The 12649-nt window shown below is 38.0% G+C and overlaps 1 protein-coding gene across 1 annotated transcript; it reads right to left on the bottom strand.

Annotated features, from left to right (window-relative positions):
* Positions 1 to 4573: 4573 nt before the first annotated feature.
* On the bottom strand, positions 4574 to 12000 carry tank (TRAF family member-associated NFKB activator). Its single transcript, XM_072444352.1, has 8 exons — positions 11741 to 12000; positions 10845 to 10986; positions 10637 to 10748; positions 9615 to 9685; positions 7811 to 7869; positions 7605 to 7723; positions 6631 to 7046; positions 4574 to 5059 (listed from the first exon to the last, which is right to left on the bottom strand). The coding sequence occupies exons 2-8, from the start codon at positions 10941 to 10943 to the stop codon at positions 4883 to 4885; spliced, it is 1053 nt and encodes a 350-aa protein (XP_072300453.1). The 5' UTR covers positions 10944 to 10986; positions 11741 to 12000; the 3' UTR covers positions 4574 to 4882.
* Positions 12001 to 12649: the final 649 nt, after the last annotated feature.

The raw sequence follows: 12649 nt of genomic DNA on the forward strand, positions 1-12649 counted from the left end.
TATTGACGACAAAGACAGAGCGATTCTGTTTACTTCCTGTAAATGTCCACCTTTATTTTTCTTCACAAAATACCACTTAACTAATGTAAAAGTATGACAAACATTCACCACAGGGACTAACTCACCAAACTAAGTAATGATTAGAAAAGAACCTGTCAGATGCACTTTAAATTCCATTATTGTTCTTGATTACTGTCATACTCATGCGCAATAATGTCATATTCATGTGCATATAACTGATGTTTACTTTACCACTATTATTAGTATTATTTTGTCTTATGCTAGCTATTTTTATTTTTATTTATTTATTTATTCAATCTTTTTTTCCTCTATTCCTTATTAAGAATATGAGAGGTTCTGTCTACAGGAGTTTTTGTTTGTAAGAGTTTTTGTTTATGAGAGTTTTTGTTTATAAGAGTGTTTTTTATCTGAGTGTTATCTGTTCTTTTCTCCTGTATCTACTTGCGTTGCAACACCGAAATTTCCCCATGTGTGGACAAATAAAGGCATATCTTATCTTATCTGATCTCATTCCATAAATCAACTCTTTTCACAGCAGTGCTTGGTTCCATTTTCCTCTGAGTTTATTTTTTATGCTCTAACTTTGCTTGACCCTGCGCATAATCCCTGAATCACTTCTCTCATCTCTTCTCTTCTTTGGTTGTAAGAAGAAGAAGAAGAAGAAGAAGAAGAAGAAGAAGAAGCGTCTCCCCTTCCCGTCTCCTCGTCTCCGCCTCGTGTCGTCGCGGTCGCAGCAGCAGCGCGGGCCTGGGGAGAGCTGCAGCGCTGATTAGCATGCCGTAATGATGGTGAGCGGGGCACCATTGTTCTAACACCTCCCCTCTCCTCCGCACCAATCTGTCAGCGTTCAGCGGGGCTAGGAGCTGCCTGAAATGCTTCTCTCTCCACAAATGAGACGAGATAATTAGTTGCCCCTCACCAATGCTGCACTCTTCTCACCACTGATTGCTTTCACCTTCTTGCTCCTGGCAATTTTGACACCTTGTAATCAGCCTTCTCCATCTCAATCCATATCGTTCTTTTTTCTTCTTCTTTTTCCCCCCTCAATCTTATAGCAAATCTGAGAAATTTGGCATTGAGGCCACTTTGAACGATTGAGGTACAGTTGAGGGCTGTGTGATGATATGTTTTGGTTTTTTTTTTTGTCATATTGCTCCATCACAATTTTTTTAAACACATTTTTATTTTATTTAAACATATAAAGCACAAGACATGGAACATGACACGGAGAGTAAGTAAATATCACAAACAAAATGTCCAACGTATGAGTCAGAAAAGGTCCATTTTCAAATTACCGTAAGTCTGAATGTACTTATTTTTTTATTTTTTTATTTTACAATCTGATTTTATTTAGTCTTATTTAAAACAGGCCGATACTGTCCCACTGTTTAGAAATATTGGACTGAGATTGACAGCTTGTTTTGGCATCCCACTGGACTATGTATTTGGGCTTCAAAACTCTTGCCATGGACACGATAAATGGATACTTTTAGAGCTTATCTTTGGCTGCCGTCACTAATGAATGGAAGACACAAACTGAACCAACAATCAGGGACTGGACCCGTGTTATAACATGTTAAAATCACATGCAGACTGAATTTGAAGATGGATCTTTTTGACAGACTTTGGACCAAATGGGACGCACTGCACACACCGGCCAAACGTGCACTTTCATGGATCTTGTGTTACTTGAGTTTCGTTTTTTTTTGCTTTCGCTCTGTGACAAGTTCTGTTTAAAAACAAAGCATGCCGATACCGATATAAACTGCAGATATATTTAACAAGGTGAACACTAATTGTAAAATATGCAGCTGATTATAATACTTGGATCAGGCTCTATTAGTTTTTAACTTTATTTAGGCTTCATCTGCTATTATTCTGCCTTTTTAACAGTCAAATTTAAGGACAGAAAAGATGTTTTTCAATAGTCTACCATTGAAGTGAACGACTCAATAGGAATTAATATGAGTAAACATTACAGACTTTTAATCATCGCCAATTAAAAAAATGTCTCTTGCTGATCTCCAAAGTCCAAAGCTCCAAAACACATGCTTTTACGGACAGAGGATCGGCTTTGGACATTTGTATTATTGATGATCAGAATTAGCTTTACTGTAGCACTAGGTACAGTACAGTATGCTCAAAGTTGAAAAGCCATTTCAAATGTTAAGAGTAGAGATAGATATAAAAAAAAAAAAATACATCTGTCAGGGCGAGTTTCCTCTTCCAAATCACATTAAATGACAACATAATTACGATCAAACAGCTGTTCAGAATCCCTCCGAGAACGGCGCACAAGCTGCACTGCGTCCGACTCATCACGGAGTAAGCAAGAGGATAATTAGTGAGATTCTTAAGGAAAAGGCGTGATAAAATATGTGGTGCATTAGAAAATTATGAATTGCATCTAAAAACGGACAATAAATGAATACAAAATGATAACAGTGAGCGCATTTACGAAAGGCACTTACCCAATTATTGTGATGGATCGGTGTGAAAACGTCTCAGGCAATAGTTTTATAGTGTATTTATAGTTGTAGATTTGATCATAAATGATTGAAGAAAGTATATTTTAAACCAATAAGAAATATCACATGGGCTTATTTAGGATTTCTAATGACATAATTGTAAATGGTGTTATTTCACTCATTTTTGCCATTTTTACAATTATATAAGTTAATGTTAGTTATAATATCTTGGTATGTAATTCTTATTTAAGTTTATGGGACAGTTACAGTTTGGGACGCAGTATAAATGCTGTGACTACTGATAACTGAAGTTAAAACTATATATTTTATGTATATATTTCCACATTTTGCCATCTGGACCGCGTTGGCTTTAACAATCACTGTAAATTTGACTAAAAGAATTACATTTACATTTATATTTTCATCATAAAAAGCGCTTGCACTTCATTTCAAACATGTAAACGTGCAAACAAAGACAAAACGCACATTATTTTCATTATCTGCCTTAAAACACTTTGCTGTTCTCTTAGTGCAGCGGCTCATTAGTTGAAAATTAGCAGTACAACATCACATACTTTACACCTTAACTCTGCTATTATTACTGCGCTTTGTTCGCTGCCAAGTACAACTGGGGCTCAAATGACTTATCAATCAGCCTCTCGTGATCGTCCGCTGCAATTGATAACAAGCGACAAACACTTTAGAGAAGCGTTGTTTGCAGCGTTCACACCAGCGCGTCTGAACCGGAGCCGGTGTTACCAGCCCATAGCTAAAAGGCTGCGAGGTCCTCTCCGCTCCACGCAGCGTCCTTAAACATTGTCACGCCGAATAGTTCAAATCAGCACAATTGTTAGCAAAGGTGTGAATAAATACTGCGCAAGTAAAAAAAAAAGTGAGTCGTCAAGTTAAACTGCACGAGTTTCGGTCGTGGAGGAAATAGAATGGCCATTAACATGCAGGATTTAAGAAGTATTTTACGTAGATGAAGCGATTTACTGTTAATAGTCCGAATGTCCTAAATGCAGCAAAGGATTATTGCACTTTTAATGGTCAAAGATGAAGATGTCGTACGCATGTTTCTGCACAAAACACTACAAAGGTGTTCTGAAATGTATTGTATCAGCAGTGAATCAGGGCTGAACAATATTAGAAAAAATAATCGTGATTTTTTATCTGACGAGCATTATTTTTATTTGATTGACACGTTGTCTAAAGACATTTTTGTTTAAAAGGTCAATGAGGATACCTCTTTTACTGTTTTTCTTATAATGTACATGTTTGCATTATATTAAGTCTCTTTTCTGTTGCACTTTGAGATTTCCTTAGATGAAATGTTTTGACAGTAGGATTCTGTTCAAAGATCCTACTGAGCATTAACATTAGAGAGAAGACTGAAATATGCTAAACTAAAACAAGACTCATATATTTCATGTTTGTTGAGGTCTAAACTGCTCAACATAATAAGATGAAGTAAATAACTGCAGTGAGATTTGTCAATTGTGACAATTCAAATTGCGATTTTTGATTCAATTGCAATATATCTTGCCCAGTCAGTTGTCAAATGGAATTGTAATAGTCACAGTTCTCCAGCATGACCATCGATGAGGTCGTAACATGACCTTTTACCATTAGGATTAAATGCATTAGAGGTTTTTGTGTAGGTGATATTGACAAACATCTCAGTATTTTTTGGAGCAGTCCAACAGTAATGTGTTAAAACTTGACTTTAAACGTATTAGTTGAGGTTTAAATGTGTTAAATGTTAAATATCTGTAAAATGAATCACAAAAGTGCTGAAATATCACCTTATATTCTTATTTTAAAAGTTTACAACATCACTTTTTTCCTATTTTTATTTTTGATCAGTTCTTTTTGAAAGCTTTTTTCTTTTTTTTAAACAAACAATATACTTTCATATTTCACTTTCATACACAACTACATTCACAATATTGCCCACCTCTAGTTCTGGTCACCCTGAATGACTTGTCGTTTAGAAATCGTGCTAATTGACGTGAATTATCAGCTTAATAATGAACCGTCTGAAGAGGCTTTTTTCATATCCCGAGATCACACATCAACTCAAATAGGATTTTGGTAAACATTTAATAACACAATAATTCCAACAATTCAAATATTTACAAATGCATATTAGGAGCACTACAGTAATTCTTTAAAGAGTAAATAATCCATTGATTTGCTCACGTCTGCCTCACGATGTAGTATTAAAAATGAGTAAAATATTCTCTCAAATGGGCAAAAGTGTACCATTCAACTTCTTCAAATATTAAATAAATGCTTTCAAGTCTTATGGCAGTGTCATTTCAAATCCAGTGCAGGCCCCGCCGGAGCGCGCCCCCGGAGTGGTGGTCCCGTCAGTTTGTGCATGCCACGCGTCACTGGCTGTCGCCGTCGTCGTTTTTGTGGGAGAAATGCGAGTAGAGGTGCATGTTCATCCGGTCCGGCGGCACGACGGCGTGGCAGAACGCACATTTATCGGGGCTGCTGCTCTGAGGCGACGCCAGGTCGGCCCCCACGTCCACGGCGTTGCACAGCTCGGGGGTCCAGAGCGGCTGCGGGGCAAAAACCAAAGAGACGATATCAGGCTCGCACGCTGCAATGTTCTGAGCGGTTACTTAGTCTGGAGTGGGCTAGGAAGTTGTGTGCTGCAAGAATCAGACTTATTTAAACAGTTAAGTTTTCATAAATGAGTGAGAAGTAGAGTTGGGCGATACTGACAACGATTTATATCACAAGTTTTAGTTTTTTTTTTTTTAACTATTTCAGTTTTTCAATGCATTAGTTGAGGTTTAATTGTCCGAAAATTGTGAAATGTCTGTAAAACAAACCACAAAAGTGCAAAAATATCATCTTATATTCTTATTTGAAAGTTTGCAACACTTTTTCTCATTTTTCATTAGCTTTTTTGTAGCATATTTTTTTACTATGAACAATATAGTTACAATTCAAATGATCTCTATATTCAGAACATTGACAATATATATAATTCCCACCTCTATGTTATAAACAATTATTTTATGTGCAGTAGATTTATGTTTTAATAATATGAGCACATTTTAACTGCGTCAGAAAGGACAAAACTACTGAAAAGTGACCGACGTACTGATAACGTTTATATTTAAGTTTACAGATCTACATACAAGGTTTGCACGTTTTTATGCAGAATAAACTGAATATTTAGTTGTTTGTGGAGGAAATTATGACACTTCAAAAAACTGCAGCCTTTGCATTTTGTCATATTTAAATTGTAATTTTCTCTAACCTTCGTCATAGTCAAACATGACCATAACAGGGAATATTTTTAATTTTCTTAACTATAACTATTCTCATTTTGGTGTAAACACACTTTATTTTAGTTGGAGTAGTGACAAGATTAATTTGCCATCAAAGTGTGAAATTCCTCTTGAAGACGTCTGTATAAAAACATAAATACTATCTCAGCCAAACTTGACTGTGTTTGGACAATTTAATAATCATGTTTAATTCACTCTTTTTTTTCTCACAGTTTTGTATTTCTTATCATAGACATTAAACAATGTCGTAAAGTTTCAAACAAGTGTAAACGGTGATTTTTCTGCACTTTAGTGATCAATTTCACAGACATTTCACATTTTGTCTGATAATTAAACTTCAACTTCTACTTTTTAACACATTTCTGTTTTCTATCATTAAAGGGACTCTTAAAAAATACAGCGATATGCCTTTTTGTCAATATCGCCTCGCTCTAATTTTGACACAGTCTTACAGTCTCATCATATCATTTATAATATCTGCAAAATCATCTGTGGCCCTTTGACTGCTCTATCTTTTCTATCATTCATCATTTTTCCGAGATATTTACAGACATCAGCAAATAGTCCTCATTTATCCATCCTACTTGTTTCATCAGCTTCACACAGCGTAATGTGCTTCCATCTGGCTCACACGTTCCCTCAAATATGCCAAATATAACCAGAGCTCGCTTAAGTAGGGGAAAAAAAGAGGAGAAAAAAGGCGCGCGGCTGCACACATTAATACAGTTAAGCAGGACTTCACACTGTTTCACTCCTCCATTAGCAAAGACCAATCAGACTCTGATAATTTGCTACTAGTTTTTCTCAGACCCTTCTCCTGCGATTCTCACCTGCTGGGGTCCTCGCACGCTCTCCTGGGAAAGCGAGGACGACGACGGCGGCGGCGGCGGAAGCGGCGGCGAGTGGGAGGGGGACGAGGAGTAGACAAAAGACAGGGGCAGCTCCACCGCCGGCTCCTCCTCGGCCACGGCCAGGGCCACGGCCAGGGCCGCGTGCCGGTTCGGAGCGCTGTTCAGGAAGTCGTATTCGCTGTCCGCGGAAGGGGGGAATTTAACACTGAATTTGGTCAGAGAGTCCAAGTCCCGGTCGTCTGGGTCGACCCCGCGCGAGGACAGGGAGGCGGCGGCGGCGGCGGGCGGAGGGATCATGTCTGCCGCGGGAGTTCTTAACGCGGAGGAGGAGGAGAAGGGTCGCTCGGCCTCCGCTGTCCGGTCTGTGCACTGGATGGGCATGGAGAAGCGCTGATCTGACACCAGGAGAGGATTGTTAAGATTTGAAAAAAATTAGACATTTAAGAAAACAAACTGCAAACTTAAAATATGCCTCTCATAACCACAGTGCTGAGGACAACTGGTGCTGTACTGGTGACAATATACTGGGAATACTGAATACAAACAGTAAATGGTGAACCTGCCCCGTAAAGTAAAAGGCCACGAGCAGTTTTGGATATTGTGGAAGTGTTAATTTTGCAGCGTTGTGGAACCTTTTACAGAACAGGAGGTCATACTAGGAGATTAGATCATGAAATGTGTTGATTGTTTAAATCAGAAGAAGCAGTAACCTCATTAATTGCATTTTTTTGTGGCGCGCTGGAAAATAGGAACACATTTTCACACGTGAAAAAGTAAATAGCACGGCAAATTGCACAAAAAGATCAAATAAAAAATGTTATACACTGTTATTTCGACTTTGCAGCTCCATTTTACTTTCACATATTCTATGACTTAAATGGGAGTATTGTGCTATTGTGATCATAAATAATCGCATACAAAAGTAGAAGAAAACATCCCACTGAATGGATTACCATTGAACGTATCATTTGCTCCATTAATCCTCTTTAGGTGGTCTTTTTGTCTTCTCGTCAAAGACTTTAGCTTCCGAAATTTCACCTGAATGGCTTCAAACGCATCTTGCATATCTTGACTGAAAAACACAAATAAAATGCAAAATAAATGGTCACGTACAAAAAAGTTTAAAAATATAATAAATAGCACAAGAAGACGCACATACCAGTTGACAGCAGATCCGGTTGGTAAATTTGACGGCGCTGCACCAGTGGCCGCACCGTCCTGGAAAAGGGATCACGTTTTAGTATCGATGTGCAATATTTATGTCACACAAAAACACAGAGTACAGTCACAGTTGAGTTGTAGCTGGAGTCAGGAGCGATGAGGCCCAGGTACATGTGCTCTGAACTGCACTGTGAGTTTATCCTCTAGCACCACCTGCTGAAGAGAAACATGGATACACCTCGTGCAGTCCAAACCCTCTGGATGCTCAGGAAAAGCTTTGCGCTTCAATATCAGAGCTGCACAGTCCTGCTTTTTCTATGGAAATGGCCATTTTCTGATGACACTCCCTTATTCTCAACTTTTGCTCCTAAAACTTAAGCCTCACCAAGTCTAGCACGCTCTTGAGTTTTTTAATTTATTATTAACATTATTATTTTTATTCCCGTTTCATTTGTTTTTTGTTGTTTTCTGTTGTTGTTGTTGTTGTTTGTTTTGTTCGTTTTTTTACCCCCTCTTCTGGTGTAATAAGTGTTGTTGAGTTTGTGTATGTTTTATGTTCTGATGGGGGGGGAAAAGAAAAAAAAGAAAGAAAAGGAAATTGCCATTTGAGAAGGAACAATTAACCAATCACAAAGTCTGCAATTATTTTTATAAAAACATGTTTGCAACAAAAAATCCTGTCTTTTAAAGAAAAAATAAAACTACACCTGCACACGTTGTAGTTTTTAGGCTTCTATAAACATGAATTAGTTTAGCAGTTCATAATTCGGCCTTTACTCAAATGTTACTACTCCTGGACAGAATCCTATTTTTTTTTACCATAAATTGTAAATCAAATCACGAAATGTAAAAAAGAAAAAAAAAGAAGATTGTGCAGCTCTTTTTTAAATACATTTATAGCAATAAGAATCCACCTTGTGCTGATCTAACGAAGGCCCAGAATCACTTTCAACAACGTCATATTAGTTCAGCATAACAGTACAGCACCAAAGAAGCAGTTGTGTGCAAAATGTGTGTCTGGTATTGTCAAAATGAATAAGATAATCCATAATTGTGATTATTCAGGTCACAATATAATCACAAGAGCTCAAAAATAATAATCAGGAGTATTTAAGAAGCTAAATTTGGTATTTTCATTTCCATTTCTAGTCAAAAAAGACATTTAATGTAATTTAAAAGCACATTTTATCCATCTGTTTTTGTCACATATAATTTGATTTCTTAAAGTTGGTCATGAGGAATTGTAACATGTTAGTTAGACAATAGAAACAAAAGAAAATTAAAGATTTGTTGTCTGGTAATGATCTCCGTAATCATGAATAATTGATAAATCGTTACTTCTCACAATAACACTTTTAAGTTTGATCATTCGGCTATAGTTGTTGTTTAGTTGTTGTTTTTTTTCATTTCAACTGGCGAAACATCAAGCCATCCTCCTTAAACGTTGTTATAATCCAGCACCAGTCAAACGAGGACACGAGCCCACTACGAGCTGCTTTGTAAAGTTGTGCAATCGGCCGTGTTTTGCTCCTTTCGCTGCCGTGATGAAATAACGTGCTTTCCTCCGTGTGGCGGGCCGGGCTAAACGTGTAGGCAGATTCTGATCGTTTTACACTCAAAGCCAACTCAAACGGGAGCGGTATTTGACTGGCTGACCACTGGAACAGCCTGTACTCTGAAACACGCTTCTGAGCAATCAGAAGAGGAAGCAACGTCTGTGTCGAGCAGAACTGCAAAGGCCACAGTCGTTTTCAGCGCAGGGGATTAAGTCGGTGTTTGCATAAAGAAGCGTGTGGACTTACCTGATACTGTAATTTCCTATAGGCGCTAGTTCCGTCATGGGCATGTTCACAAGGCTCGCATTTTGTTTCCCCTGTTGTGAATAAACACACATTAACGCGCTGTAACTTCACTATTGTGCACATTTTTAAAAGGTTTTTGTTTGCAGTCCGTAAGAAATTTGATTTTACAGCGATGTTATCAAATCAACAGAAACCTGTTCAAATATGTCTTTAAATGTTAAGTGTGTGAAAAGATTGTAAAATTAGACCATTAAAAGTGACAAAATATCACTTCATACTCGTGCTTTTCTCCAAATGTTAAAGCATTTTTCACTATAAACGACATGTACAATATTCACGTTTTGCATCTTTTAAAAAAACAAAACAATACGATACATTTTTTGATGTGTTGCCCATCTCCATAAGAAATGTGTTAAAACGTGTAAATGTGGTGGTTGACGTTTGACTAAAGCACGAATGTGAATGCACTGTCAAAACTACAAAATTGCATAAATATAATTTTATACTTTTAGAATAAAATTATTTTAAAGATTGTACAATGCAAGCTTTCTCTTTTTAGTCTTTTTTAGTCTAGCTTGTTTTTTTTGCAGTTTTTATTTAATTCTTTATTCCAAATATTTACATTTTTCATACATTCAAAATGAAAAAGTTAAAATTGCCGTGTTGTCACTAAACAAAGTGTTAGAAGTTTGATTATTCCATTGTAAACAGGCCTTGTAATGAGGTTAAGATGTAAAATTAATTTCAAAAGTGCACAAACATCACTTTACACCTTTTTTTGATAGATTGCCACGCAAGTTACTTTTAAATATTTTTTTCTTTGCTGATTTTTGACAGTTTGTTATTTTTGATTCTCATTTTTTCAAATCTTCAAAACAACAACATTGTTTTGTCAAAACTGAAGCCTCACAAAACTATGTCACAGTCTGGGTTATTACAGCGTAACCAGCCATTGCAAAGAAACAGGTTTAGCTCAATGTAACGAAGACACAAATATTTAGTGAAAAGCTTTTGTCACAAACCTGCAGGCGGCGGCCTCAGAGCTGAAAGTTTAGCCTCGAGAACCGAGATGAGCCGCTGCTGGTCGTCGATCTGCTTTTGAAGTTTGCGGGTGTAGCCTTCATAATACTCAGTCTGCAGAAGATGAGGCAAAATAAAGTTGTGTTTTGTTGAAATACAGTCACACAAAACTGGAGTGAATTGCATGTGTGGATGGACTTTCAGGTGTACCATTTTCTGCAGCTCCTTCTTGGCTATCTCCTTCTCGATGGAGACCTGGCGATAGGCTTCGAAGGCTTTGTTGAGCTGGTCTCCGATGTTCCTTTCCATTCCGTGTGCTCCACAATCATCACTGACACAGCAGACATGAGCCCTGCCACAGATTACACATTAGGACCCTTTGAAAAACAAAATGAAACCATTTTCAACTCAAGAAGTTAGGCCTACAACTCCTACAGTACTGCTTTACTTGCGTGCAAATAGTTATTGCTGTCCTATTGTGATTTCATTTGAATCTATTCCGTTTGCAATAATTACTTGTCATTCAAATGTATTATTATTATTTATTTTATTTTTAAAGTATGTCGTGCAACTTTATTACACTTGACTAACTAATACAATCATCTGTAGACTAATTAAAATGCTGGTGGGCTCTTGACAGATCAAAGCTCCAGCATCCACGCCCATTATTAATCTAAAATTAGATTGTGCAAATGAAAATAATTATTGAAGCAATTAAGAAGAGAATAGAAGCACATTGTTGCTGTAGGTTATGCCAAGAATGACAGTAACAGCATACACTTTTAAAGCCTATTAGTAAAGTGACTTATGTCAGAAAATAAAGACTCACATACACTTAATGACACCGTCTTGTACAAGAATATGAATTATAACCGTGCATGGCACAGGAGCAGATGCTCTGCACTCGCAGTAAACAGTCACACACTGGGATCAGGCTTGTTAGACACAACTTCAATTAATCCACTAATGTTCACGTCCCGATGTCAAACTCGTCTTCAAAGTTCCGTGTTGTTTCCAGATGCTCGTGCGCCATGGCTTCTTCCACCGGAGCCCATTGATCCGGAGAGGACACTTTCCCCGGCTTTACGCAGTGTGAGTCCGCTTACCTTCATTCGAGTTACTGCCTTGGCCGTAGATTGTTTTGACACCACAGTTTCGTCGCCTGATTTGGAGATGTAAAGTTGAGCCCGGGCAGAGGATATGTGTGTGTTGCTCTGTATGTTTTACATAGACAGAAGAGTTGGGAACTTCCCTCGGGGAATCCCCGCGCTGTGCACTTCCGCCTTTACCCGGCCTCAGCCAATCAGCGCGCGGCTCGCGGGAGAGCCACACCGGCGGTGAGCTGAGGGTTCTTCCAACCTACGCGTCTGCAAACTCTGCTCTGCTCTCCAAACTACACACAAACTCTCTCTCTCTGGGGCTCTTATTTACATGCACGGGCTCTTGCTTAATCTTACTAAACATTTACGTCAAATGTGCGTGCTTGTTTACCCATGCCATGCCACTGCAGTGCAAACGGAACAAAAGGGAATGTTCCTCTGTGCAAGTGAATACGTCAGATATAACCTCGTAGATACTTCTGACACTCTGCATGAACAAACTATGGCTGATCTCGACATTTAGCAACAGTAAAACTCCACAGTCTGTCTAAATTATGCTATGGTTTTGCAGGTTATGATTAATCTTGCAGTTTAATGCATAGATCAGTCATTAGCATTGCTTATAAACTGTATTGCAAGTTGATGCAAAACTATTGAACATTTTGTCAATTCATCAGGAATGTAGGCTTCCTTTGGGACAAGGCCATAATACTTTCTCCTTATGAGCCCAGCCGAGCTCTGATGCCCTCTGCTGATAAACATGGTAAAAAAATAAACCTTTGTGGCCGGAATAGTGCTCACCACACAGAAGGGTTCCTATTGTGGCTTGGTTGTATAACTAAGTTATGGCTTTTGATCAAGTCTAAATGGTCTCATACATTGCAGTGTCTTATATTTAAGTATATTAAGCCCCCA

The sequence above is a fragment of the Eucyclogobius newberryi genome, unplaced genomic scaffold, assembly GCF_026437365.1.
Source record: "Eucyclogobius newberryi isolate DKJ021-1_F unplaced genomic scaffold, fEucNew1.0.hap1 SCAF_14, whole genome shotgun sequence".
Taxonomy (NCBI): domain Eukaryota; kingdom Metazoa; phylum Chordata; class Actinopteri; order Gobiiformes; family Gobiidae; genus Eucyclogobius; species Eucyclogobius newberryi.

What these genes read in the sequence shown, in the direction of transcription:
- tank (XM_072444352.1), bottom strand. Translation starts at nt 10,943, where the DNA reads ATGGAAAGGAACATCGGAGACCAGCTCAACAAAGCCTTCGAAGCCTAT. An exon ending in AGAAGGAGCTGCAGAAAATG is followed by an intron (nt 10,749 to 10,844) that starts GTACACCTGAAA and finishes CATCTTCTGCAG; the next exon opens with ACTGAGTATTATGAAGGCTA. An exon ending in AGCAAATGATACGTTCAATG is followed by an intron (nt 7,047 to 7,604) that starts GTAATCCATTCA and finishes TCCTGGTGTCAG; the next exon opens with ATCAGCGCTTCTCCATGCCC.